At 38.3% G+C, this 23,750-nt stretch overlaps 3 protein-coding genes across 9 annotated transcripts in view; 1 reads left to right on the top strand and 2 right to left on the bottom strand.

Moving 5' to 3' along the window:
• LOC105282049 (slit homolog 3 protein) overlaps positions 1 to 3,164 on the top strand; it is a 73,740-nt gene extending 70,576 nt beyond the window's left edge. Inside the window, exon 4 of the mRNA XM_011343733.3 lies at positions 783 to 3,164. Coding sequence (XP_011342035.1) covers positions 783 to 1,622 — 840 coding nt within the window. The 3' untranslated portion in view covers positions 1,623 to 3,164. The remainder of the gene's footprint in view (positions 1 to 782) is intronic.
• LOC105282047 (lamin Dm0) lies at positions 3,025 to 16,231 on the bottom strand. 4 transcript variants are annotated; one of them, XM_011343731.3, is made up of 9 exons: positions 15,547 to 15,995; positions 8,429 to 8,741; positions 7,784 to 8,076; positions 7,380 to 7,574; positions 7,041 to 7,275; positions 6,710 to 6,931; positions 6,059 to 6,163; positions 5,422 to 5,479; positions 3,025 to 4,678 (listed from the first exon to the last, which is right to left on the bottom strand). In XM_011343731.3, exons 1-8 carry the CDS (start codon positions 15,993 to 15,995, stop codon positions 5,456 to 5,458), a joined length of 1,836 nt encoding a protein of 611 aa, XP_011342033.1. In that variant the 3' UTR covers positions 3,025 to 4,678; positions 5,422 to 5,455. The 4 variants fall into 4 exon arrangements, with proteins under 4 accessions (XP_011342033.1, XP_011342032.1, XP_011342034.1 ...); XM_011343730.3 differs by lacking the exon at positions 5,422 to 5,479; XM_011343732.3 differs by lacking the exon at positions 3,025 to 4,678 and having other exon boundaries at positions 4,866 to 5,479.
• A 794-nt stretch (positions 16,232 to 17,025) lies between these two features.
• Positions 17,026 to 23,750, bottom strand: part of LOC105282044 (ribosomal protein S6 kinase alpha-5) — a 32,856-nt gene continuing 26,131 nt past the window's right edge. For all 4 annotated transcript variants that reach the window (XM_011343725.2, XM_011343726.3, XM_011343727.2 and 1 more), the window contains 4 exons: positions 23,479 to 23,594; positions 22,687 to 22,887; positions 21,909 to 22,337; positions 17,026 to 21,598 (listed from right to left, as the gene is read on the bottom strand). In XM_011343725.2, the coding sequence (XP_011342027.1) occupies positions 19,964 to 21,598; positions 21,909 to 22,337; positions 22,687 to 22,887; positions 23,479 to 23,594 (2,381 nt within the window). In that variant the 3' untranslated portion in view covers positions 17,026 to 19,963. The remainder of the gene's footprint in view (positions 21,599 to 21,908; positions 22,338 to 22,686; positions 22,888 to 23,478; positions 23,595 to 23,750) is intronic.

Genomic DNA, 23,750 nt, shown 5'->3' with positions numbered 1-23,750 from the left:
AACTTGCATGATTTCGAGGGACACATAATTTGTTCTAAATAGTTTTTTATTAGGTGGATCTACGGGTCAAAATCATTCAAGGTCACTGAAGGCCAACTGCAAGGGAAAATAATTTACTTTAGGCAACAGCCTAGAGTTCTCTGCTATTAAAAATACTGTAAACTCAGAAATGAAAAAGTTCTAGCCGTTAGAAATTTTTTCTTTTCCGAGAAGTTCTGAGTTGATAATATCATTATTTTTTATATTGCCTAGAGTTCTCTGCTATTGAAAATACCGTAAATTCAGAAATGAAAAAGTTCTAGCCGTTAGAAATTTTTTCTTTTTCCGCGAAGTTCTGAGTTGTTGTTATCATTATTTTTTATATTGCCTAGAGTTCTCTGCTATTGAAAATACCGTAAACTCAGAAATGAAAAAGTTCTAGCACTTAGACATTTTAGCTTTCAGTGACCTTGAATGATATTTTGACCCGTAGATCAATGTGCGCATCTTCAAACGCTCTCTACTAGATGGTACGTAAAAAAACATCATACCATTAAAAAAAATAAAGTTGACCTTTATATGACCTCTACGCGTCCACCTAATAAAAAATTATTTAGAACAAATTATGTGTCCCTCGAAACCATGCAAATTTGGTCTGACACATTTTTTTCTATCACCAATAACAGCCGAGATATTCAGGTGGCCTGTTTTAGGTGCCTTACCCTGTATGTTTGATTTTTATATTAATATTAATCTTCAATTTTTATATAAATATCCAACCTCAATGTTTTTCTCTTTTACAGATACTGCTTGCTAACGTAAACCGCTTGAGAGAACTGACGAACGAAAGCCTGGCTTACTACAAGAACTTAGCATACCTTTATCTGCGCGACAACTTCATCCAGACTATCGAGGAATCGGCATTCGCTAATCAGCATTACCTGGAGGTGCTGGACCTCTCGCAGAACGGTTGCGACAGCCTGCCCAAAAGCCTCTTTCAGTTACCGTACCTCCGCACGCTTTACCTCGGTCATAACAAACTCACGGACTCTGTGTTCAAGGTGGAAGTCACCTCACCACTCGTCATGTTGCAACTGACCAAGAACAAACTCACCAAGCTCCCGGATATGGGTCCGCAGCCGACTCTCACTCATCTCAACGTATCCGACAACGTTATCACTACCATTAGTACCGAGGAGTTGGCGTCGTATTGCTCACTAAAGGTGCTCGATCTATCCAAGAACCCGATCAAGGTCGACGACAACTGCGAGTGCCAGACATTGAATACTTGGCTGAAACTGCGGCGAATCAACGTGTACCCGGATTCCTTGGACTGCTCGAGCAAATCATCGGCGGGGAATGAAGAATGCAACAATCAGCTATTCAACAATCGTACGTACGAGCTGTACAACGAGTGCTCGAGCATCATAGAGCAGAAGGCGGAGACGGAAAAGGCCCGGACGACGTGGATAATAGTGGCGTCCGGTCTCTCGGTGATGCTCTTCGTGTTGTTCGTGGTGCTGTTCTGCGTGCACAAGCGAAACCGTCGGCGGCGCAGAAAGCAGAAGCAACAACAGCAACTGGCGGCGAACAATGCCAACACCGAGTTGCTGAACAGCAACCTGGCGGTCGGCAACTCGTGAAATAATCGCCGAAAGGTCGATCATCATGACGGTGACAGTAGTCGCTAGAATCTTAACTCGATGCTGCGCCGTAATCTTGCGAAGAAGGATAATAGAAGTTAGGAATTATCTACGTTGAAATGATTAACGGTGTTTGAGGTATGCGAGAGACTTGTTGGTATTTATTAAGAGTTTAATCAGGTATGTAATCGACAGATACGTGCCTAACAATTTGTATCTGATCGTTAATACGTCGTAATGTTCATTAAACGTGAGATTGTAGCTTGAGTGTGCTCGCGGCACGACTGCCACTTTCAGAGATGTTACGACTTTTATAGAAAAGCCTTCAAGATATCTCCAGCGAGACAAAGATATTATCAACGAAAATGGAGCAAAACTCACGTCGGAATGGTACTTAAATTACTTAAGACTTTGAGAAGGCAGTAACACTTGTCGAAAGTAAATGGAGAAGACAACTCCGCGAGGACTCTATATACTTGCAAGATATAAACGCGTTAACTCGTAAAATGTGTAAATGTTCTTTATTGTGTTCACATGTAACGGTTACGAATATGCATATAAGATCTATATGGACGTGGCGAATTTTCAAGGACTTCTGCGTGTTTGAACGAATACTGTCTTATTGTACTCCCTGCGATGGTAGAAACTACCGATCTCGATGTCGATCGATCGAACGAATCTCTGAAGCCGGTCGAAACTGATCGTTACTGTCGCGTGCTTTTGTCGATGTAATAGCCATGCGAAAGGTGTGCATTTATTACACGGTTTATGGTACTTAAGAAGAGTTTTTCTTCAACAGCATCGTGCGACGCCAAAGTGGATTCTTTTATATCCGGGTGTTTGTAACTTTACCTCCATCGAGAAGAAGTTTCTCTTACACTTATTTCATAATTTCGTAAAGTATTTTTACTTATTTCTTATGTAACCAATTTCTCACGTAAGATTTAATATATATACATATATATATTTATTTCAATAAAGATACATATGTGTATGCATCATTATAACGGTCATCCACGTGCGCTTATTTCTCAAAGTTGTACTTTTTCATTTTTTCCCCCTTTTCTTCGTAGGATTTCCGTTGTATAGATATATATGTATGTAATATTGTTGTAAATCGTTATATATATCTTATAATGGACAAACGATTAATTTAGACCTATAACGATGCGAAAGACTTACATCCACGATGTAGACGAATATCGTCGAATGCGAAAGATCACTCTCCATGTTTAGTTCCTAATATTTATATAATATTATTTCATGCGGGTGCAAACGATCATTTCACTTCATCGATGCGTTTATATAATGGAAAACTTTTTATACATTTGAATAGGTTTATATGTACCAAAGTAAGATATAAATGTACGTGTACATCGCACAAAATCGTTCACAAACCATCTATTATAATTCCTTTTATTCGACGTATCATAAATGTTTATAAAATAATGCCATACATAAACTTTTAGATATATATCTTCTGTACAGAGTTATATAGAAAGTGACAAGACAACATTGCCAAATGAAATAAATGTTTAAACCGATGACTTTTGCTATGAAATCTATTGACAATGAAAATATTTATTGACTCAGTGCGAATCTTGATAAAACAGCACTCTCAAATAGAGCGAAAATTCTTTTTCTCTCCGCTCCATATACAAACACCCATTTAACATGCCCTTGCAGACATAAAATCTGAACAATGTAATCTGTCTCTTTAAACTCCTTATTTCGAGATTTAATGCTTTTTCTATGTTAAAACACTTATCCTAACTTAACTTATCGGCCTAGAGACAACTACTTTCACTGTCGTGAAAATGATAATTACGAAGTACATTTGTACGGTTAATTTGTAATTTTTATTATTAGTATAAATGATATAAAGCTGAATACAATTAAGAGAAATTATTTCGGATGCTTAGGTGGGCGCGATCGTAGAAACAAATATGTTTCCGTGTACTTTCCTTGAAATTTGAACGGCGCTGATGAAAAAAATCAAGCACGCATCAGAGTTACACCAACGCAGTCCGATCCACAATTTCGCAGCTTACTATGAATGACCGTGCTTCTTCATCTTTTTCAAATGCGATATTCAGCTAAGTTTGTTTAATCGAAAATAACATTCAATCGAACGTTCATCAAGCATCTCCTTTGGGGCGTACGGGGCAAAACTGTCCATTAAACTGATACAATTAAATATATATCGTGTTTTGACTCTCCCACAGTCTCATACTCGTCATACTGTTAAGGGGAGAAAAATAAAAATTAATCTTTGTAACCCAATCGCTATGCCCTGTTTCTTATTTACCAAGAAACAAATTGAACGTAAACGCAACTAGTATTTGTCAAAACATCATTAGTCTCGTGTTACCATTTGGAGATAGTATAGACACACGTGTCAACAATGATAAACGCGAAATTGCACTCGGCGCACAAAGTGACGATTAACCGAGTGCAAATACGTGTGTCCGTTGATGTCCGTCTATACTACTACTTGGTGCATCGACTGTGGGTTTAACAAAATACGATAGCACAATTCTTGTTTTACAACATAAAGTAAATGCAACATAGTTTACTCACACCGCATAAACCAATTCTTTTTTTAATTTGATTTGAACTCTTATCAGCTGAAGTATATTATACAATATTTTTCCTCCTTTCAATATATATGTTTTATATATATAAATATATATACGTGCATATACATATATTTCTATATATAAAGTTTTGTGTGATAAATCATGTAATATTTTAACTCGTTACATAAAATGCTTATAATTGGTTTACTCCGTTTCTCAAAGTGGATAAATTAATCTTGTATCTTGTATCTCATATTTCTGACCTCATACTCTAAACTAATCCCCTTTGTGTTAGTGGTGTGATATTTCAGTATTGTTTTTTTATCAGTTTCTAATGAGCACTTCGCGCGAAACAAAATCCCATTATCATCGTACAAGCTTTGAAAATTTTTGATATATATTTAAGCTTATAATAATACAAATACAATAAATTTATGTTCACATAATGCTGCAACGCTCGGGATCTTGGGGATCACTCTGTAACATAAAATGTACGATACATCATCAATAAAAGAAAAGATGGCCTAAAGTAAATGAATAATTAACCATGGAACCCAACTCAACTAATCAATTGCGTGAAGTTACCGATATAAGCAGACTGAATGAATTTTGTTGTTATACTCACGCAGTGAAAGAAATGTATATGTGAAAAATACGAAATATATTGCTTCTGCAATGCATCATTTATTCGTTTTTCGTATAATTGTTTACATATATATTAAAGTAGTATTTTAATATTAATATGCAATAGTATATACGCACGATTTAACTACACATGTAATTAATAACTATGAAACGAACAATTGATGTTTCGGCATAATATCAGAAGACAAAATTTTGATTATTCATTGAGTCGCAAAAAGAATCAATACAATTTTATACAATAATTCCTGAATTATCGATAATTTCGGACAATTGAATCCCATGTAAGAAAGAAAGCTTTAAGTATTATCTACATTAATGTTTAATGAAAAATATACATATCGTAATTAAAGACAATGTGGTTAAATGATGGAGTGATAATAATCTTAACATAGATTACATTAATTTCCATAAGGCATGAAGAAGTTTAGTTAAGCGGTGAGCATCGATGCAAAGTGCTGCGTAAGAACCAACAAAATATGAAGCAAAAAAATAATTCCTATATTATGAGTGTGGAAAGTATTAATCATCGACGAATGTACAATGTCGAACATCTGATAGGTTATAAAATAACTTACATAAAGTGCCCATCAGAGTCGTGTGCCCTCACCCTTAATACGGGTAGAGATATCTTCTCTATGAAACAAGAAGTGAATTGTCGTGTGAAAAACGCTACCCCCCACAATTAGTTATCTATAACTGCAACACTTATTCTGTATACAACGAATCGCCAAAAAAAAAACACGAATGATGAGCAAACGCTCGCAGATCGAATGTCTACCATTTTGGTTTTTTTGCGTAAATTGCGTTCAACTGATGCCCTTGTACTGCTTGAAAAGCTTAACATAAATATTCGTAGCCACATTGTCTTCTTTCAAATAGCGTTTCCAGAATCGGAAAAGTATGACATTCGAAGTCTGTCATCGTCGCGACATTCCTTCGGTTCTTCCCAAATAAGAAAGCTTCTTTTTTACATTACTACAATTGCACGATTACAATTTGCCGGATACAATTTGTCGGTAGTGTTTACCAAAATATTGTTGCAGTTAATATATAATGCTGATACGTATCAGCATTATATACTATTAGAAACTCGATTCCTCCTAATACCTACTTGCTCCTACTATGGAAAGTACTTTAAAGCTTTCATTTCACTACATACAACATCTAATCAAAGTCTAATTGACGACAAAACAATTCTTCTTGCATCCTTACCTGCTGATGATGGAATTCTTCTGATGGCCGGAAAGCCGAACTTTCTCTGTGTCGCGACAAAGTCGTTGACAATTGCTGCCTCTTGCGCTCGGAGGTTGCCATTTCCTATTAAAAAATCTGCTTTAGTTCTGCATTGCAATATCCAATATAAAATTGATCTTTAAACTGTCTTTCAAAAGCTTGCTAATGATTTATTGTAACGATCTACTATTCTGTACTGATAATTTATATTGTCGGATACAAAGAATTTGTATCGCTGCATCTGAGCAAATTACGTTCTTTGTTTACTCTACTGTGTTTAACCCGTTGTATTAAAGACATAGTTTTTCAAGTTGCATCTTTAATAGCTCCAGTTTTCTTCGAGTTTAAAAATAAGATGAAACCTACATAAAGGCAATATTTAAATTATATAATTATACTTAAATTATATATGTTATATTTAATCTACAGGAGGAGTTATATTCTACGGACAATGGGATTGTAGACGGCGTTAAGAGTGAAAGGGAAATAAGGAAGAAGATATATTTTCACAATTCTTCTATTTTGCAACACGTGATCGAAGAATGTTAAAAATGTTCAAGTTAAATGCAGATAAGAGATGAGCGATGAAAAAAAGCGTATTTATAATGCACGTACAGCTTAAATGCATACCTCTCCTTCGTTATTTATTAAGCTCGTAGTCATGTTGTCCGACACAAACCACTTCTGGCCCTTCATGACTATGTTGGATGGTGGCTCGTGTGTTGCACCGATATCAGCCGACCACACCATCACATTAGCACCCGCATCGAGTTTCACTGTACGGTGGAACTTGAAAACCGTTTCCAAAGTACCGGCTTTGCGGATAATCTGCCAGCCACTCAGGCTTATCTCCTGTTGCAGAAGTTAGAGTAGATGTGAAAGACGAGTCAACCGTACCGCGGATTGAGCAAAGTTGTGAGAGTATCGTAAGAACATCTCACGAGTTCCGAACTCCGTTTACCTTATTGCCCTTGTTGGTGAGTTTCACGAATCGCCCTTGAGGATCCGCCTCCGCAATCTCGATGTCACCCTTAGCGGTACCCGTGACGCTGTAATCGCTACTGCTGTGCTCCTCGCTCTCCTCCAACAAAGTGCGTTTCCTTTTAGTGCCTCTAACTGGGGTATGTCTGGACGGAGTCACTCTACTGGTAGACGTATTCGTCGACGTATTTCCTTGTGCGGGCGTGATCTTTAGTCTGGAAGCCAAATAAATTTCAATGGATATTGATATCGTCGACGTGTGATGTTTGTTAGCTGAATAATTTAGCGATGAAATATAAAAGTAGCGATGCTGACTCACCTGGCCTCCTCAGACTCGAGCATCTTGCGGTAAGCTGCAATTTCCAGATCGAGCGCCACTTTAATATCCATGAGATCCTGGTATTCCTGCAACTGCTGGGCCATCTCGTCCCGCATGCGCGCCAATTCCTCTTCCAACGCGGCCAAGCTATCCACATGACGAGAACGTTCGTTCTCCCGCAGGGTTTCCAAATCTCTGTTGAGAGCAATGACATTACGAATTAGATCTCTATGTAAACTGTAAACTATATAAGTTACTTTTCTTTTTAGACAATACATCAAAACTCTATATTCCATTCTTTTTCTTTATTTCGAGACAAGATTGTTACGCTTAAAAAGATTACATCAAAGTGTTAATCTAGAGAAAGGTGTCACTCTTTTAGAAAACAAATTTGGAAATTTTACCTGATGCGTGCATGAAGGGCACTGTTGGCAGCTTCAAGTTCGTTGATTTTTGTACTAAGTGTTTCGACTTTGGTTCGGCACTGCCTAAAATCTTCAACTGCCATGGAGGCGGCCGTGCTGCTACGCTGAGCATGAGCTGCCAGATTCTTAATTTTGTTCTCGTACAAAAGCTCAATCTCCTCTCGATTACTACGCATCTGCCCCTCATATTGGTCACGTAATTCTTGCAAGGAATTCTGCAATTTAGCCTCATATTCCTCCGCGAGACGGCCATCGATCTCAGAAATCTCAACCTAAAACAATGACAACAGCAGTTACGACGATGTAAACCATTATTTAAATTCGTGAAAAATTTTTGCTAAAAAATCAATGGATAAATCAATGTTAATTGAAAAGCAGTTGCATCGACATCGACTAGAAATTATTGGCCTTATAGAAACATTAAATGTCTCATTACAAAAATAATAATAAATAATTTATTTATTATAAAGCGTACTGTAATTACATACAAAAACTTATATATCTTCATAAATAAAAACTTGCTGCTTGTAAGTTTTTAAATCAAATCACAGCATTCAGTTTAATCAATGAAATGTAAAGATTGATATTCCACGAAATTTGTTGCCGATAAAAATAATCGCTTACCTGTCGTCTTGTACGAGTCTCTGAAAGTTCTTGCTGATAAACTTGATCTTTGAAACTGATATCTTCCTTCAGGCTTTGAATATGATTCTCGAGATCGATTCGCTGCAAAGTCTCTGCTTCCAAATGTGAACGAGCGTCGTCCAGCAGTTTTTGCAATCGAGCTACTTCCTCTGTCAATTCTTGCTCCTTTTCAACGAATTTCTTGCGCTCCGCCTGCGACTTACTGATCTGCGATGCCAAATCTGCGCAACGTGTCTCGTACAAGGACAAATTTCTCTCTGTGGTTTGTAGCTCTGCTAACTTCTTGTCAAACCTGAAACAAATCATAAATGTGAATTAATATTTTAAGTATCACATTGTCAACTGATTGGGTAGATCTACCCGTTTCATGAGTCATCACTGAACGACTAAATGGGTAGATCTGCCTTCTTGCGCTACACTGCTGTAAGCACTCAGTGCAAACATGATAAACATCAATAACGCTGCAATCGATACAGGAAGCCTGCAAACCGCAATGATGCTGGAATGTACACAGCAGTTATATCCATTCTAACATAGCGAAAAATACGTGCTTCCAAACTACGTCTGTTTTCTACGAAAAAAAAAAAAATATATATATATACAGTTGTCAAATAAAAAATAGGATACTCAATGAATATTAGATATATCGAACTGATCAATATAGAAAGTAATTATCTGGTTCAAGAAGTTCCACGAGCATTTATGCCAGTTTCATTGACAACAATTTCCGAAGGTTCTTCGAACGTAAAATACTCGGAACCGGCATCATCTTGCTATCCTTGGCCTACTACCTTAAAACAGCCGACATTGAATGATGCTATACCTATTCTCGTGGAACGGGAATTATTTTTTTTACTATGGTGTGTCTGAGAGAGCATCAATTTAACGATTGTGCTATTATCAATCTCCGTTTTGCATTAAATTGAGAAAGCGACTCATAATAGATACGTAAAAATAACTAAATGAATGAGATAGAACAGTTTCTTTACTTTCGTCTCTGATTTTAGCGACGATAAGTTGCAAATGCTGTTTAACAAGATACAAAGCACAACATCCGTAAATATTGTTCTGACAAATTCACTTTCATATGCAACATTCTGCCGGCCGCGAGGAAGGAGTTGCGCGCCGGGCAGGAGGCGCGAGTGAGCGCTTCTATTTCAAGCAACGACCCACATCGAGAATTTTATTTCTACCATGGTGGCCCAGGCGATCTTAATATTTGCTCGGCTGCTGCACGGCCGAGACTTTGGTTCTCTGAATTCTTAAACAAAGCAGTTCCAAATATTCTAAGAAACATACGATTGAAAAAAGATCACAAGATACGTCCTCCATGCACGTTTACCATACACGTTGACTTCAACTTGTAGTGAATTGAGCCTAACGTGATAATTATTGTTAATATTAAATTTGAGATAGATATCACATCAACTACGATCACATTATTAAATTTAATTTTGTAGTTAGCTGTCATTAGCAATGACAGCAAATATTTTATTGTATATCCATGATATATTTACAAATGCATGCTGTTGAGCCGCTAAATCTATATATATCGGAACACGTGCATCACGTGCCCAACGCACATGTACATTTATGTATATTTAATCTCCATTTTATTTTTAGAATATAATTATCATATTTTTTTCTCTATTATGCTCATCAACTCAACAATTTAATATCATTTCAAATATATCTTTTTTCATTTTTTTGAAGTTTGAAACAAACCGCTAATACAAAAGTTATAAATTAATTTATAGATTAATACATTCCACGTAGTTAAGCAATTGCTCTGAGCAATCTGCAAGCAAAGAAAGGAGTCGCGAAATTTCTAGATGCTTCTTAGCAGGGGGTGATGGTCGTTGTCCTCTAGTTTTGCCACAGCCGATTGGACGAGACATCTAGTTGTACATTATACACGTCCAACCATATAAATGAGAGTGATGCGGATTACAAGCATGCATTACCATGCGTCAAATTTAATTGTGGATTAATCAAACGCTATATAATTGTGTGCACACTTGCGTGTTGCATTGAATGCGTTAAATGCAACGCTAAAAGAATGTAATTTGCAATCTTACAGCTACGCCATATCATATTTTATCGATTCTATCTAATTCTGTCGCAGACAATGTACATCAAATAAAAAAGAAAACAGTCTCTTCATACGCACATGTGCGTCGAGATAAATTTATCCCGTAAACTTCCCATGCGTGCACACGCGCGCGCCCGTGGAAGGGCTTTCTTTTGAATATTTAATCAAGATTTTTTTCTTTCCACGTGGCGTATATTAAATTTTCGTAAAACAACGCGAATTTATCTAACCGCAGATAAAGATAAAAAAGTCTTATGAAAAATTTGTTGCATTCATAATTTTACTTTATTCCGCCTGACTTCATTCATTTACATTTCTCCCCTCTTTCTCCCATCACACCCCAAGCGACAGCCCTAGCTATCCAATATAGGGTTGAAGGCTGTAGCTATGTATCACGTGACGTAATCTATAATATTATTCGACGCCCTTGTAGACAATCGCGTTTCGATCGTAGATCGTGGCCCTGGAAGCTCCGAAAACGGCGCGAGTTTAACCCGCGCTCGCATGTAGCCGGCAGCACTTGTAAAATGGTTAACACCGACCGCAATGATGTCATCCACGATTCCGCACGAGGCTTTCTCAGACGACGATCGATTTGCGAATTCCAGATTTACTGTAAGCACGCTCCCGAGGCCGTGCGACCCTAGTTTTCTTTTTCGGACACGACTCATCTATCGGAATTGCAGATTAATGTCATCACCCGCCTCGGAATAGACATGACTGTTGCGCGTGTTTTCGCCATGTCACCGAGTACACTAAGGAATGTGCAAACTTGCTTTATCTTATTCCTTAATCAACGCACGAAATGAACGATTGCTCATTGCTTTATCTTTCAACGAAACAGAACGTTGCTTCGCGTCGCTTTCAAAAGTACGAGAGTTTTTAAAAGAAGGCATACTTTGATTGCAAGAAGTGCAACCAAGAAGTTCATATATATAGAACGTTACAAAAGGAGCTATCTCGGATCATATTTTAGAAACATATGGGTGATGCTTTGAGTTCTTTGACAAATTTCGTTTTTTCACGTCGAAGATGTTACGTCTGATTACAGATATTTTAGTTACAAATTTCAGGATTAAAAATACGATTCAACTTTTTCAAAATAATCCGAAGGTCAAATAAGAAAGTGGCAACGGGAACCTTGTCAAGTATACTTAACTACTCATGTTCCTCGACTGTCAGCAAACACTTGCGTCATGTGCAATACTTTTTGCTTGCTTAAGGATTCATCATCCAGTAAGTTGCAGAAACGTATCAGAAAAAGAGAAAGACGCGCGATTAAATCAAATTTATACCGTCCATCGCGTAATGAGATGCATTCCCGGTAAGTTGATTGCAGTCCTTCGACACAATGAAACAACAAAATAACAAAGTATGATATTATCGACGAAACAATAATTAGAAAGAATAAGCAAGATAGCGAATGCTGTCATGTTGAGAATTCATAATGTCGTGTCATCATCGTCAAAAATATTGTGACCTTTACTCATGAAAATGAGCCTTTCGGAAGTGGTTCTCAACCGACACTTCGCGAACAGTATTCATTCCGAATATGAGTAATATTATACATATTAGTAATATTATACATATTATTAGTAAATCATGTATATTTATTTAATTTACGATATTAATTATATGAATATAATTGAATGTCACACTTATGACTAAATAAACAATCATCACGCAATAATAAATACCAGTAACAACACTGAACGCTCCGTTTGACTAAATGATCGAATTGACTGAAACTTTATCGGTAATAATACGTGCTGTAGCTGGATTTATATTTTTTCCACTGAAAAACTGAAGTTATCGATATAATTTCTCAATACTGTCAAATTTAATGAAACATTAAAATAGCCATTGCCGAAATAACGGTTGCTAAGCAACGAGGATAAGCTAAACAATAGCGAGCCTTTGAAGACGCCGGCAGGCCGATGTTTTCGGGCATATAGATGTTTGTCGTATCCAAAAGATTAAATGTTGAACACGTTTTAAGATATGTAATGAATAGCCATAACGACTCGCATCGAAATGCCGTTTCAAGAACTACCTGAGGAACCGAGAAAATTTGGGAACCGCATTTGATCCCAAATGCTTTCAGGTGAATTGAGCACACTGGGAGATGCATTGCAAGGAACGCGCGACACCGATTGTATTGTAAAGCATCGGCCAATAACGGTATATTGGGAAACACCGTACTTTCGCCCCCATGAAATTTCGAAGTTGAGAATTTCGTTATTACGCTCTGCCGTAATGCATAACTTAAAAAAATACAACACACGTAGTGATAATTACTGTTTATTAATTTATTAATTCATGCAAAATCTCTTGAAGAAATTCGTGTAATCCAAACAATTTCTCTTTTCCGCTTGATTTGCAGCTTTCGCCAATCTTGCGAAAGATGTCGCTAGAATAAATGGTTCGCTACGTTTTTATTCCGTCTCCAGGTAAAAAAAAGTGGTCGAAGAGCTGAGCTACCGGCACAGTCTCGTAGAAATTCGAAACGGTGGGGCAAGTGGCGGAAAAATTTCACCCCCATTTTCACTTTCGCATAGTTCAAGACCGATCGATTAAACGGTGAAACAAAATGTACGCATCCGCGCAATGTACATCCGGCCACAGGCCGTACCCCGATTACGCGTGCCGCGAAACGGAGTCAATGTTTTTAGGTCAGGTAGGATACGCGGACGCGCGCGCTGACATCACCGCCGTATAGTAAGCGTGACGCAACCGCCGTAGTAACGTCACGTTGTGGAGAGCACGCCGCCCGGCTTCGTTCATGCCTCCTCTTGCATGGTGACGCGCGCGTGCGAGAGAGAAAGAGGCGCGTTCGCGCCGAAAATGATTCCCTTCCCATACGACATTCAACCTTTTTCCCTATCCGTTCTGGCCACGCCTTCTGCGTCCCACCGCAATCAACTCTTTTACATCAATTTTCTTTCCACGCCCGAAATACATTCATTTGGTCTCTGCGATTTCTGGAGAAATATGCGAGAGATCACGATTTGACAAAAATTATCATTTGTTAATTGCTTACGTATAGTAATAGTGCCTCGATGTAGCTTAAGATTTTTATAAAACTTATATGTACGTGTATTTTTAACTAAAAGCGAATATGTTTCAATTTTTATTGTGTCTGCGAATTTTGTATTATATTCTTTTTTATGTTTGATTTTAAATTTATTTTCTATTTGTCTCTCTTAAGCTCGGACTTGAAAATATATTTATTTACTGTTGCACTATCGATGATGCAGTCGATTCGACAATTTACTGAATTTACTCTGTTGACAAACACTGAACACGTGATATATGTAAGTGCTGATCTATTAATCTAATCTGAATCTTGATACAGCAAATATTGTTACTATTGAAATTGGTGATTCTTTTCGCGGCAAAAGTATTAGAGAGGCCGCTAAAATTCCTCGTACAATAAAACTTCAATAGAATGATAACGCGATAGCACGAAAGTATTGATCCATTCACGCTAAAAATGTTCAGCGCATATACAACACATTGTTAAGATTCTATGTTTCCGATGACCTAATTTCATTTTCATTATTCTCATCCTTATACAGTCTTGTGATATTTTTAATTTTTATTTAATGATAATTTGTTTAGTTCGCATGTACGACAGAACAATTGAATTTATATAAAAACATATTATATATTTGTGCCTTCTCATAAATTATTTTAATACCGATTCAATATTGAAACGGAGAGTAACACAATATCAATCTATTGTGACAATAATCATTAAATAAATATATACTACATGTTCTAGTGAGTGCATGTAATCTAAAGTACACACAAATATATGTTTTTCTGATAAAATCTGAGAAGTCAAGAAACACAGAAAGAGGATTATTAATAGTTCATAATTTAGCGATGTGAATAATATTTATAATAATATTGTCTTGTAGATGTAAATTAAATGTAAATTAAATAAAATTAATAAAACATAATTATATCTATATTATATAGTCACATATACTAATATTAATATTGAGATGCTATATCAATTTATGTTTTGTCTATTAAAGAAATATAAATATTCGCGTTAACGGAGTTGCAAATTTTATCATAAGAAAAGTGCTGTAGCACGTGACGCGGTGTTAAGATTATATTTTGGAAACTGAAAACTCTTTTACTTGCGAATACAAAAATTCTCCATTTCAAGCTTTGCAGCATAAAGTAAAATAAATTAAAAATCTCAAATTTATATATTATTTTTTTATAATAAATTGTTTTACTTTCACAGTTGTATTCTCTATATTTAAAACGTCTTATCAATAAACTATATGTAATAAAAAAACTTATAAAACTTATAAAAATATAACTAGCCTTGGACTTGCGTCACTGCTACCTGATGCATCACTGTTTTATAAATTATTCATAATGTGTATCCACGTGCATACTCACTAGTGCATGTACGCATGTACTCACGTGTACATAATGTATCCACATGTAATCTCTCATTCATATATAAGACAAAAAATAAACACATGATAAATACAGTCAAACTTAAAATTGCATCAAGGATTTCTTATTCATCATTACTACTTTCAAGAACTCTTATTACCTAGATGATGATGATAATAATAATATCTCGGGCTCTATATATCCAGATCCGAGTTTCATTATCTTCCTATCATATTCAATAAATAATTACCTATGTTTAACAAATAATCACAAACTAACACTTATCATGCATGCACCTTGCTCCGTGTATAAAATTAACAAATCCTCATTTAAGTAAATCAACTTGAATATTTCCTGCTACCGTTATTTCCCAAAAACTCCAACCACAGTATCAATGAACATTCTCAAGCCATCGCGAGCTCGATCGCGCCAATATCCATTAATATTAATCTTCATTACTACCATTTTACTTCCTTACTGTCCATTTTGCATGGTAAAGACGACAGAAAAAAGCTTAAGAGTATAGCGAGACGCTTATCAACGCTCGCTGAAATCATAGACGCGCGCGTTAATCGCTACTTACTTGCTCTTGAGTTCCTCATTATCGTCCCACAAGCGTTTCGTGTCGATCTCAAGTTTGGCGCGTTCTCTGCACGTCTCATCGAGCATGACTCGAGCATCATTGAGCTCCTTCTCATATATGGACTTGACATGGCTAATTTCCCGGGTGACGGTTTCCTGGGTGGTCTGCACCTCCCGCATCAGCCGGGAGTTGTCCGTCTCGAGCTGGCGCACCTTCTCGATGTAACATGCAAGACGATCATTGAGATTCTGCAGATCTTGCTTCTCTTGCATCCGGGTGTAGCGAGTAGGGCTGAGCGGGCTGCCGGGTCGCCGGCTGCCGCTGATCGGCGTCGACGTGTTCGCCGGCGGCGATTGTATGCTGGCGGACGACGAGGAAGCGGCGGCGGCGGCGGCGGCGGTGGCGGCGGACGTGGCCGCCGCGGTTTTCTTGCTCGACTTGGTCGACATGCTAAGGCGCTCCAATGGATCCGCAGCCTCGAGCAACTGCCGTGTAATCAACTACCGAGAGAGAGACGGAAGAGACGGCGTGTCCGTGATCAACGGAACACCAACTCACTGCGATACACTGCGATAAAGCGTCGGCGCGAGGCTTAGAGCGAGCACGAGTCTCCTTCGTCACCTACGAACTCACCTCCACAGTCTCAGCCAAATGCGCACTACCGACTAAGCGGCGCAGCCAACGGTCGTGTCAGTGCGCCTGCGACGACGCCACATCACAAGCCGACTCCCATGCCACCATTAGGCGGGAAGAAGCGTCGCGCGTCGCCATTGGTCGCTGCACCACGACGACGCCATGCGGTCGGCCAATCCTGCTCAGCGTATCGAGCAAGCGCGTGCAATGTTCTGTCTCATGATTGGTCATTCGTCAAAACTTGAATGACGATTGAACGAGATGCGCGCGAATGATCAAAGAGAAGCTCTGATAGTTTCGCAGGCTTCGATAGTTGGAGCGGGCTCTTTGAATGGCTGTAAGCGGATTTCTGCATGTTCTTAAGACTTGTTTTTACTATAGTTATCTATAATGCAGTTTCGTAAAGAATTGTGCAAGTATCATACATATTTACAAATTAATTTTAACTTATTTAAATTTTCGACATATTAATAACAAAAACGTTTATTAAATGCAAAAATATGAATACATATTTTATAGAGATATTTTTATTGCATCTTTATTAAAACTCTTTGTTTTAGCAAATCAGTTTTTATTATAATTGTCTCTACGGAATTGTCTATTTTGTATTAATGAAACTAATTTCTTGGATAGAGCACAATCGCAAGTAAAGATTCAAAATTTATCAGAAAGTATAAGTTATTTCTTATTAATCTTGAATTAGTGTAAAGAATGCATTAATAATATATATATTAATTATGTATTCGCTATTTAATTTCATGAAAAATATTATTAAAAGTGATATCATAAAAGTTGCTTATGTGGAACGTGGACGAGCAGCGGAGTCGAAATAACAAGAGATTTGCATTATATAAATAAATATTGCATTACAATATATATTTAACAACCAGTGGTAACAAAGGTAGGTGTCTCTTTTACGTACTTATAGCAATGGAACAACACTCTCGTATGGTACAAGCTTCAATCACACACACAGCACACACATAATGCGTGCATGTGTGCAACTCTTTATATATATTTCCACTTATATATAAATCGCCTTTGAACTTCAAGGGAACGTTCGTAACGTAACAAGTGATATATCACTAGAAAAAATCTATTTGTTCTATCCCAGGCAACTGATGTAACTTATAAGATTTCGTTTTTCAATGACTTTTACAATGATCCTAGATAGAAATTTATATGTATATATATATAACGTGTGTGTATACATATATGTATATCTTCTTAATAAAGAATATGACTCTCTATATTTATAGCGAAATCTTATATTAAATATATGTATGTATGTATAAGTATATATATCTTGTTACATTTGCCTTTTTCGCTTTAAATCTTCCGGACCTCGCACACCATCCATTAATAACAATTTTTCAAAATCACTCAGATTTGAAAATTCTAATATCACAATGTCGAGATTGTAGCAATTTTAAATATAAGTCATTTATATTATTTAGAATGATTAGAATTATTAATAATTATTTTTAACTCAATTCAATGATTCAAAGTTAAATTTAAATTATAAATAAAGAGTATCATAAACGAATAATGTTAACATGATACACGAATTCAAATCAATATCAATTAATAAATTGCTGTACAGTAGAGTACCAAAGGATCCTTATTATGGTACTTACTATGATATTGCACGCGAGTTTTTAAATAATCTGATTGCCCTTGATATTCTTCTAATATAAAAATCGCCTTCTTCGATTTTTATTTTTGGTATTAGAGCTTTTACTTTCAAATGATCTCAACAATTTGCTATTAACAAAGTGTGTTAACAGATATTAAATACTATTATTATAGATGATGCGCGAAGTCTGAGAGACATTATATGTACAATAATCGATATACATGAGAAATTCGATATTTCATGTATGTACATAGATACCATACTTTTTTTTTTGGTCTTACAGAGCAGTGTTGCTTCAGTCATCTTTGGTAGAAGCATATACGCATGCTTTTTTCGCATTACCCTATCTCGTACAAGACAACACAAGACATTACTCAATTAACGTGCGTCTGTTCCCTGAGTTGGTATACAACCACAATTCAGTCTTTGCCATTTTGTTATTTCACCTCTCGCAGCGATTACATCGGGTAAGACAATCATCTCGCTAAAGGCAAACACAATAGTATCTAGAGAGAAGAGAAGAGAATAGAAGAGATTTCAAGTATCATTGTCGCGAATAAAACACAACGTGCTTCATACAAAAATTGGAAGAAAAAAAGATTCTTTCTTCTTTCTCTTCTTCTGCCTCCCTTTTCTCGCGTTTTTTTTTACATTTTAGATATCTCGATTGTAGAAGAATTGTAAGCTATGTGTATACAAAACAAAATGTGAACAAAAATGAGCACGGACGAAACAATTCACACTACTTTACGCACACAAATCATTAATTAGATATACCAGGTTAAACAAACCGTTAGGAATTACATCGGTCAGAAAATTTATAATAAATCGATTGAAATTAGTAATTCGGTCTAATTAAATCTAGTAACGCTCTCTCGTGGCACTCGTGACATGCTCCATCATGATTCGTCTGTTTCCATCGTTTCAGACATTCCATCTCAAATACTACGCGAATACATCAAGGTGTGACGAGGTTTCCTACGAGAAACGTTGAATACTGAATAGAAATTTTCGTCTCGCACGATCTTACTTTTGTTTTTACCTAATAAGTAAGATTTAACTTATTACCTAATAATCTTAAATATCGTCATCTAGTCATCTTCTATCACGAAGATCCTCGTAAAATCCATAAAAATCATAGAATACGGTTCAATTATAATTATACGCATAAATAATAAAGAAAGTAAATTTTCTTGCATATCATATGTATCATTACTTTTGATAACGCTATCTAAAAGAAGGCTTAACGTACTAATTGATCTTTTTTTTTCTATTTTTATCGAGTCGTATTTCTTATATTCTTTCTTTTTCTTGAGGTACCACTGGCAATAACAGTTGCGACTCTCACAACTTGCGCATGATCATTTCTATACTATTTCACTCTGTCTTTGACTCATAGTGAAATGAGTTTTGAGGCACGTTCAACCACATATATACATACATATATATGCATAATAAGCATACGTTAAAATTTTCTTCATCTTGGTTCGTCAATCGTTACTGTCCGTTACGATCGGTCGCAGATCGGTGACGCGACGTGGAAGCAAATTTTAACACTCAAAGAGATACATAACGCACGTATACGGGAGCACAAAATACGTTATGATAATTTATAACAAACATATCAGCAGCTTCACACTATAATCACAGACAACCCCCGTTCAGCACGCAACTAAGTGACACGCTGCTCTTATACTCATATCCGTCCATTCACATGATTCACATTTCCGACAGCGGTAATAAAAATAAAACTCTGTACATATCCTCGCACAAATCCTCGCGCAGAAACACTGATAGTGAATTGCTGAGACCCTGACCACAGTGATACGGCATCGTTTCGCACATGTCCCTCTCTCTTTCTAGCAAACGGACACTTATGTCAATAACGAGAATATAATAGTCATTCAGGTAGAAGACAGATATGGAGATATAGAGAAGACAGGATGGCAATAGTTTACGTGATACCACTTTATAATCGTATAATCTACACATTTTACTCTAAAAACTCTCGCAAAATAGGAATGATCCGCGTCGTCCGCGTCCTGTAGAAACGGCGAAGGCAGCAGTGTTCATATATACTGTGTAAAATGCATAGGAAACAAGAGAATCCGTTGGAGCGCTAGTGGATCGAGCGTGGATAGGAAAATTTTATTCTACTACGATCGTGGCGAGGCGTGACCGTTTAGTAGCCTTATGCTTCCTGTGAACGCTCGTCTCGTCCTGCGCGACTTGCGAGGACGACTCAAATGAGTCTGCGGAGCTCTCGGAACCGCTGGCCAACTGCTCGAGTTTGCGTTTCCGCGATCGCGTCATCGGTCCGCTACTACTGCTGTTGCTGCTCTCGACGTCGCGTCGCTCTCGCTTCGTCGAGCTCTCCTGCTGAGCCGAGGACGCGAGATCGGCATCGCGTTTGCGCCGCTTCGCGCTCCGTTTCAGAGTTTCGGCGACAAGCCTATCCTGCCGTTGCTTCTCCTGTCGGTGCTTCTCTTGCCGCTGCGAGAACCTCGGGGAGTTAGAATCGGAAGAAGAAGACAGGGAACTCAGGTACTCGTTGACTTTCTCCTCGCTGAAGTCGAAAACACTCGGTGGTCGAGCCGGCGAGGCAGAAGTGGTCGCGTTACTTGTCGTGGTGCTGGGTGGTCGCAGTAATTGAACCGATAACGGACTCGAGGAGGAGGAGGACGGCCTCGACGCTGTAGAGGACAATGAACTGTGAGAAGTGGAACGTTTGTGCTTGCGGCGTTGAGCCAGCTTGGCGGTGTCGACCGCTCGCAACTGGAAGCCTTCATTCGCGCGCGCGAACGTCATCGTTGATGTGCTGGCAATCGCATGATCCGGCTGGGTCACGTCGAAGGCAGGTGTAAGCACGTCACTGATGTTTCGTGCCAGCCATGGATGATTCGCCAGGGCGGCCGCGGTGAGCCGCTTGTTGGGATCAAGCGTCAGCAGATCCATCGTCACTTGCTTCGCCGCGGAAGACACGCTACGCCAAGCACTGCCGCTAAAATCGATCTGGCCTGCTTCGATGCGCGCCGCCACATCGGGCGTGCCGACACCGAAAGGCGGACTACCGGACAGCATAAAGTACAGAATGGTACCGAGCGACCACATGTCGCAGCTCTCGTCGTAGGCCCGCTTGGCGATGACCTCCGGCGCAGCGTATGGAAGTGTAAAACAGGGCGTGTGCAACGGCTCGCAGCTCTTCAGCCGCGCGAAACCGAAGTCCACTATCTTAACCGGCGCGTCGTCACCCTCGTACGCGTACACGATGTTCTCCGGCTTGAGATCGCGGTGCACTACACCATGCGAGTGCATGAACCGCACCGCGGACGTCAGCTGCCGCATCACGCGCTGTGCCTCTCGCTCGGTGTAGCGCCGCGGTTTTTGCAACAATTCACCACCCGAGAGCAGTTCCATCACGAAAAATGTGTGAGCACGGTCCTGGTGTACCTCTATCAGCTTCACCACGTTCGGATGACCCTGGCAAATGCGCAGCAGACTCTCCTCTTGACTGCAGTCCACTCGCCGGCTGATGATCTTCACGGCATACTCTTGCTTCGTCTGTCGATGACGGCACCGCCAGCAAGTGGAAAAACTACCAGTACCCAACGACTGGCTCATTTGGTCTAGATGATACGTTTGGAAGAATGTCGACCCCACGAAATGAGTGGCAAACATATCGGATAATGAGGATTGCTGATTGGCATCCATCTCGTGTCCGAAAATGTCGCGGCTCACCGCGTTGTCAGTGAACAGTATCGAAGGTGCCACGTATGAATAACCCTGCAAAAGCATTCGCGTGAAAAAGTACCACTAATTTATTTGTACACCTTTACATTTTTAGTTCTGTATGTCACAATAATTCAAAATGGATATTGTAAGCAATTACGAAATTTTATCTCGAAGAACATTTCGGTACGCTAATTATCAAACGAATCTGCGTTGGATAAAGAATCGGTTTAATCATGAATTTATTTAATTTAGCATAATTGTACGTGTAATTCCAGCATTATTGATAAAATCTACAACTGTCTTAATATTTTCATTATATATTTACCTTGAACAATAAAAAAACGAGATTAAGAAAATTTACCCTGAAGAGTTTGTCATGATTCGGCGGGACGATCGCCGGGCTGTCGGCGACGGTCATTTTCGTGAATTCGTCCGAGAAATTGCTGGTGTCTAACTCGTGCGCAATGAAGGGAACAAATGGCGGCCTGATCTGTTTCTTCTCTAGAGCCTCCCAAGTAAAAGCCGGCGCCGCGTCCATGAAGAAGGGATGCTCTTTAAGTTCCCTGGCATCGCCCGGTCCACTGCCCAGTCTTTGTCGTGGGTCCTTGACAAGTAGACGAAAGATGAAATCACGCACCGCGGGGCTGAGATGGCTCGGAATCGTTGGTTCCAACTTCAATATCCGCCTCGAGACATCCGGCTGCAGATTCTTTTCGCCATCAATCGTGAATGGCGACGAACCGGTCACTAATTCGAACGTCAGCACGCCCACGCTCCACCAATCGACAGCCTATGACATTACGAGAATATCGTGTTTAGCTAATAATTGTGGTAAATACGGCTATTATGTACGTTGTCGTTAATTTCTGTACCTGAATACGCTATAGCTTCCAAAATATATTTATCTTTCAGAATTGAATCTCTCTTACGGCCACAATATAATTTCATGTTATTCGTCTTGTTTCTTTTTAACATTCAATTACTGTATAACGTTTGTTATATAAATTTACTAAAGTATTCAAGAAATTGAAACTCAGATTGCTATTAAATTAACAACACGAAGAAGAGTCAAGAAAACGGATAAGAGGAATCAAATAACGCGGATCGGCAATAACGCGAAAAGATAGGTCTCAACTCACGAAAGTGTGACCGGCTGAACCCCCTCGTACCACTTCCGGTGCCATGTACTCGATGGTTCCGCAAAACGAGTAAGCACGCGCATCACCGTCTCTTTCGTGGGGTAGGAACTCCTTGCTGAGACCAAAGTCTGTCAGTACAAGATGTCCATCTCGGTCCACCAATATGTTTTCCAATTTGATGTCTCGATAGATTATACCAAGCTGTCACACGCAAACGTATATACACATGAAATTTACAGGTAAATTTTTATCTCCACACGTGCATACACTATCCAAGTGTGGTATTTATGAATCATTAGATGTCCAAGTAACATAAATTACGATCATAAATTTTACAAGAAGAATAGAGCACGTGAAGTAACAACCAAGTAAATTTATATCAACAGCAGACAACGCATACAAATTTCATCAATTCGTAAATAAATCACGTTGCTGAGAAATAAATAAATCATATTAAATACGAAATAAATAAATCACATTGTTGAGAAAATATTCCATTTATGTATTAGTCTAATTTATCCAATTTACATATTAAGACAATTTTAATTTAATCATTGTTTAATATAATATTTTTCGTTGTTTTTGATATGAGAATAATATAAAATGATACGTAAAATAAGTAATAACTGCATACAATAAATTTACAAACAAGCTGTCAACAGTTAAAATAAAATAAAAATTGCTACTTCATATCGCTATGTTTTGCGCACAGAAAATCGATGACCTGTCGCGCTTGTCGTAAACATATTATTTGTTGTACGCGTGCATTATTATTATTATATCAATACTTACATCGTGAAGGCGTTCCAATGCTAAAATAATTTCACCGACGTAAATTCGTGATTCATCTTCGGTGAAATAGTCGTGCTGAAACAGATGCGTAAACATCTCGCCACCGCAGACATAGTCTGGAAATAGAAAATATTTTGCACGTTCAAAGTCCCGCATTCATATGACGAGAAGATGAAAGTAAGCTTTTCCACTAATGGTACGCGTTATCCATGCCGACAATGATAAACGTATGGCGAACAAAATAAAAGAAACAGCGCAGCTTCTTGACTCGC

Source organism: Ooceraea biroi, chromosome 7 (genome assembly GCF_003672135.1).
Source record: "Ooceraea biroi isolate clonal line C1 chromosome 7, Obir_v5.4, whole genome shotgun sequence".
Classification (NCBI taxonomy): Eukaryota; Metazoa; Arthropoda; class Insecta; order Hymenoptera; family Formicidae; genus Ooceraea; species Ooceraea biroi.
This window is presented reverse-complemented; position numbering and strand designations above follow the sequence as displayed.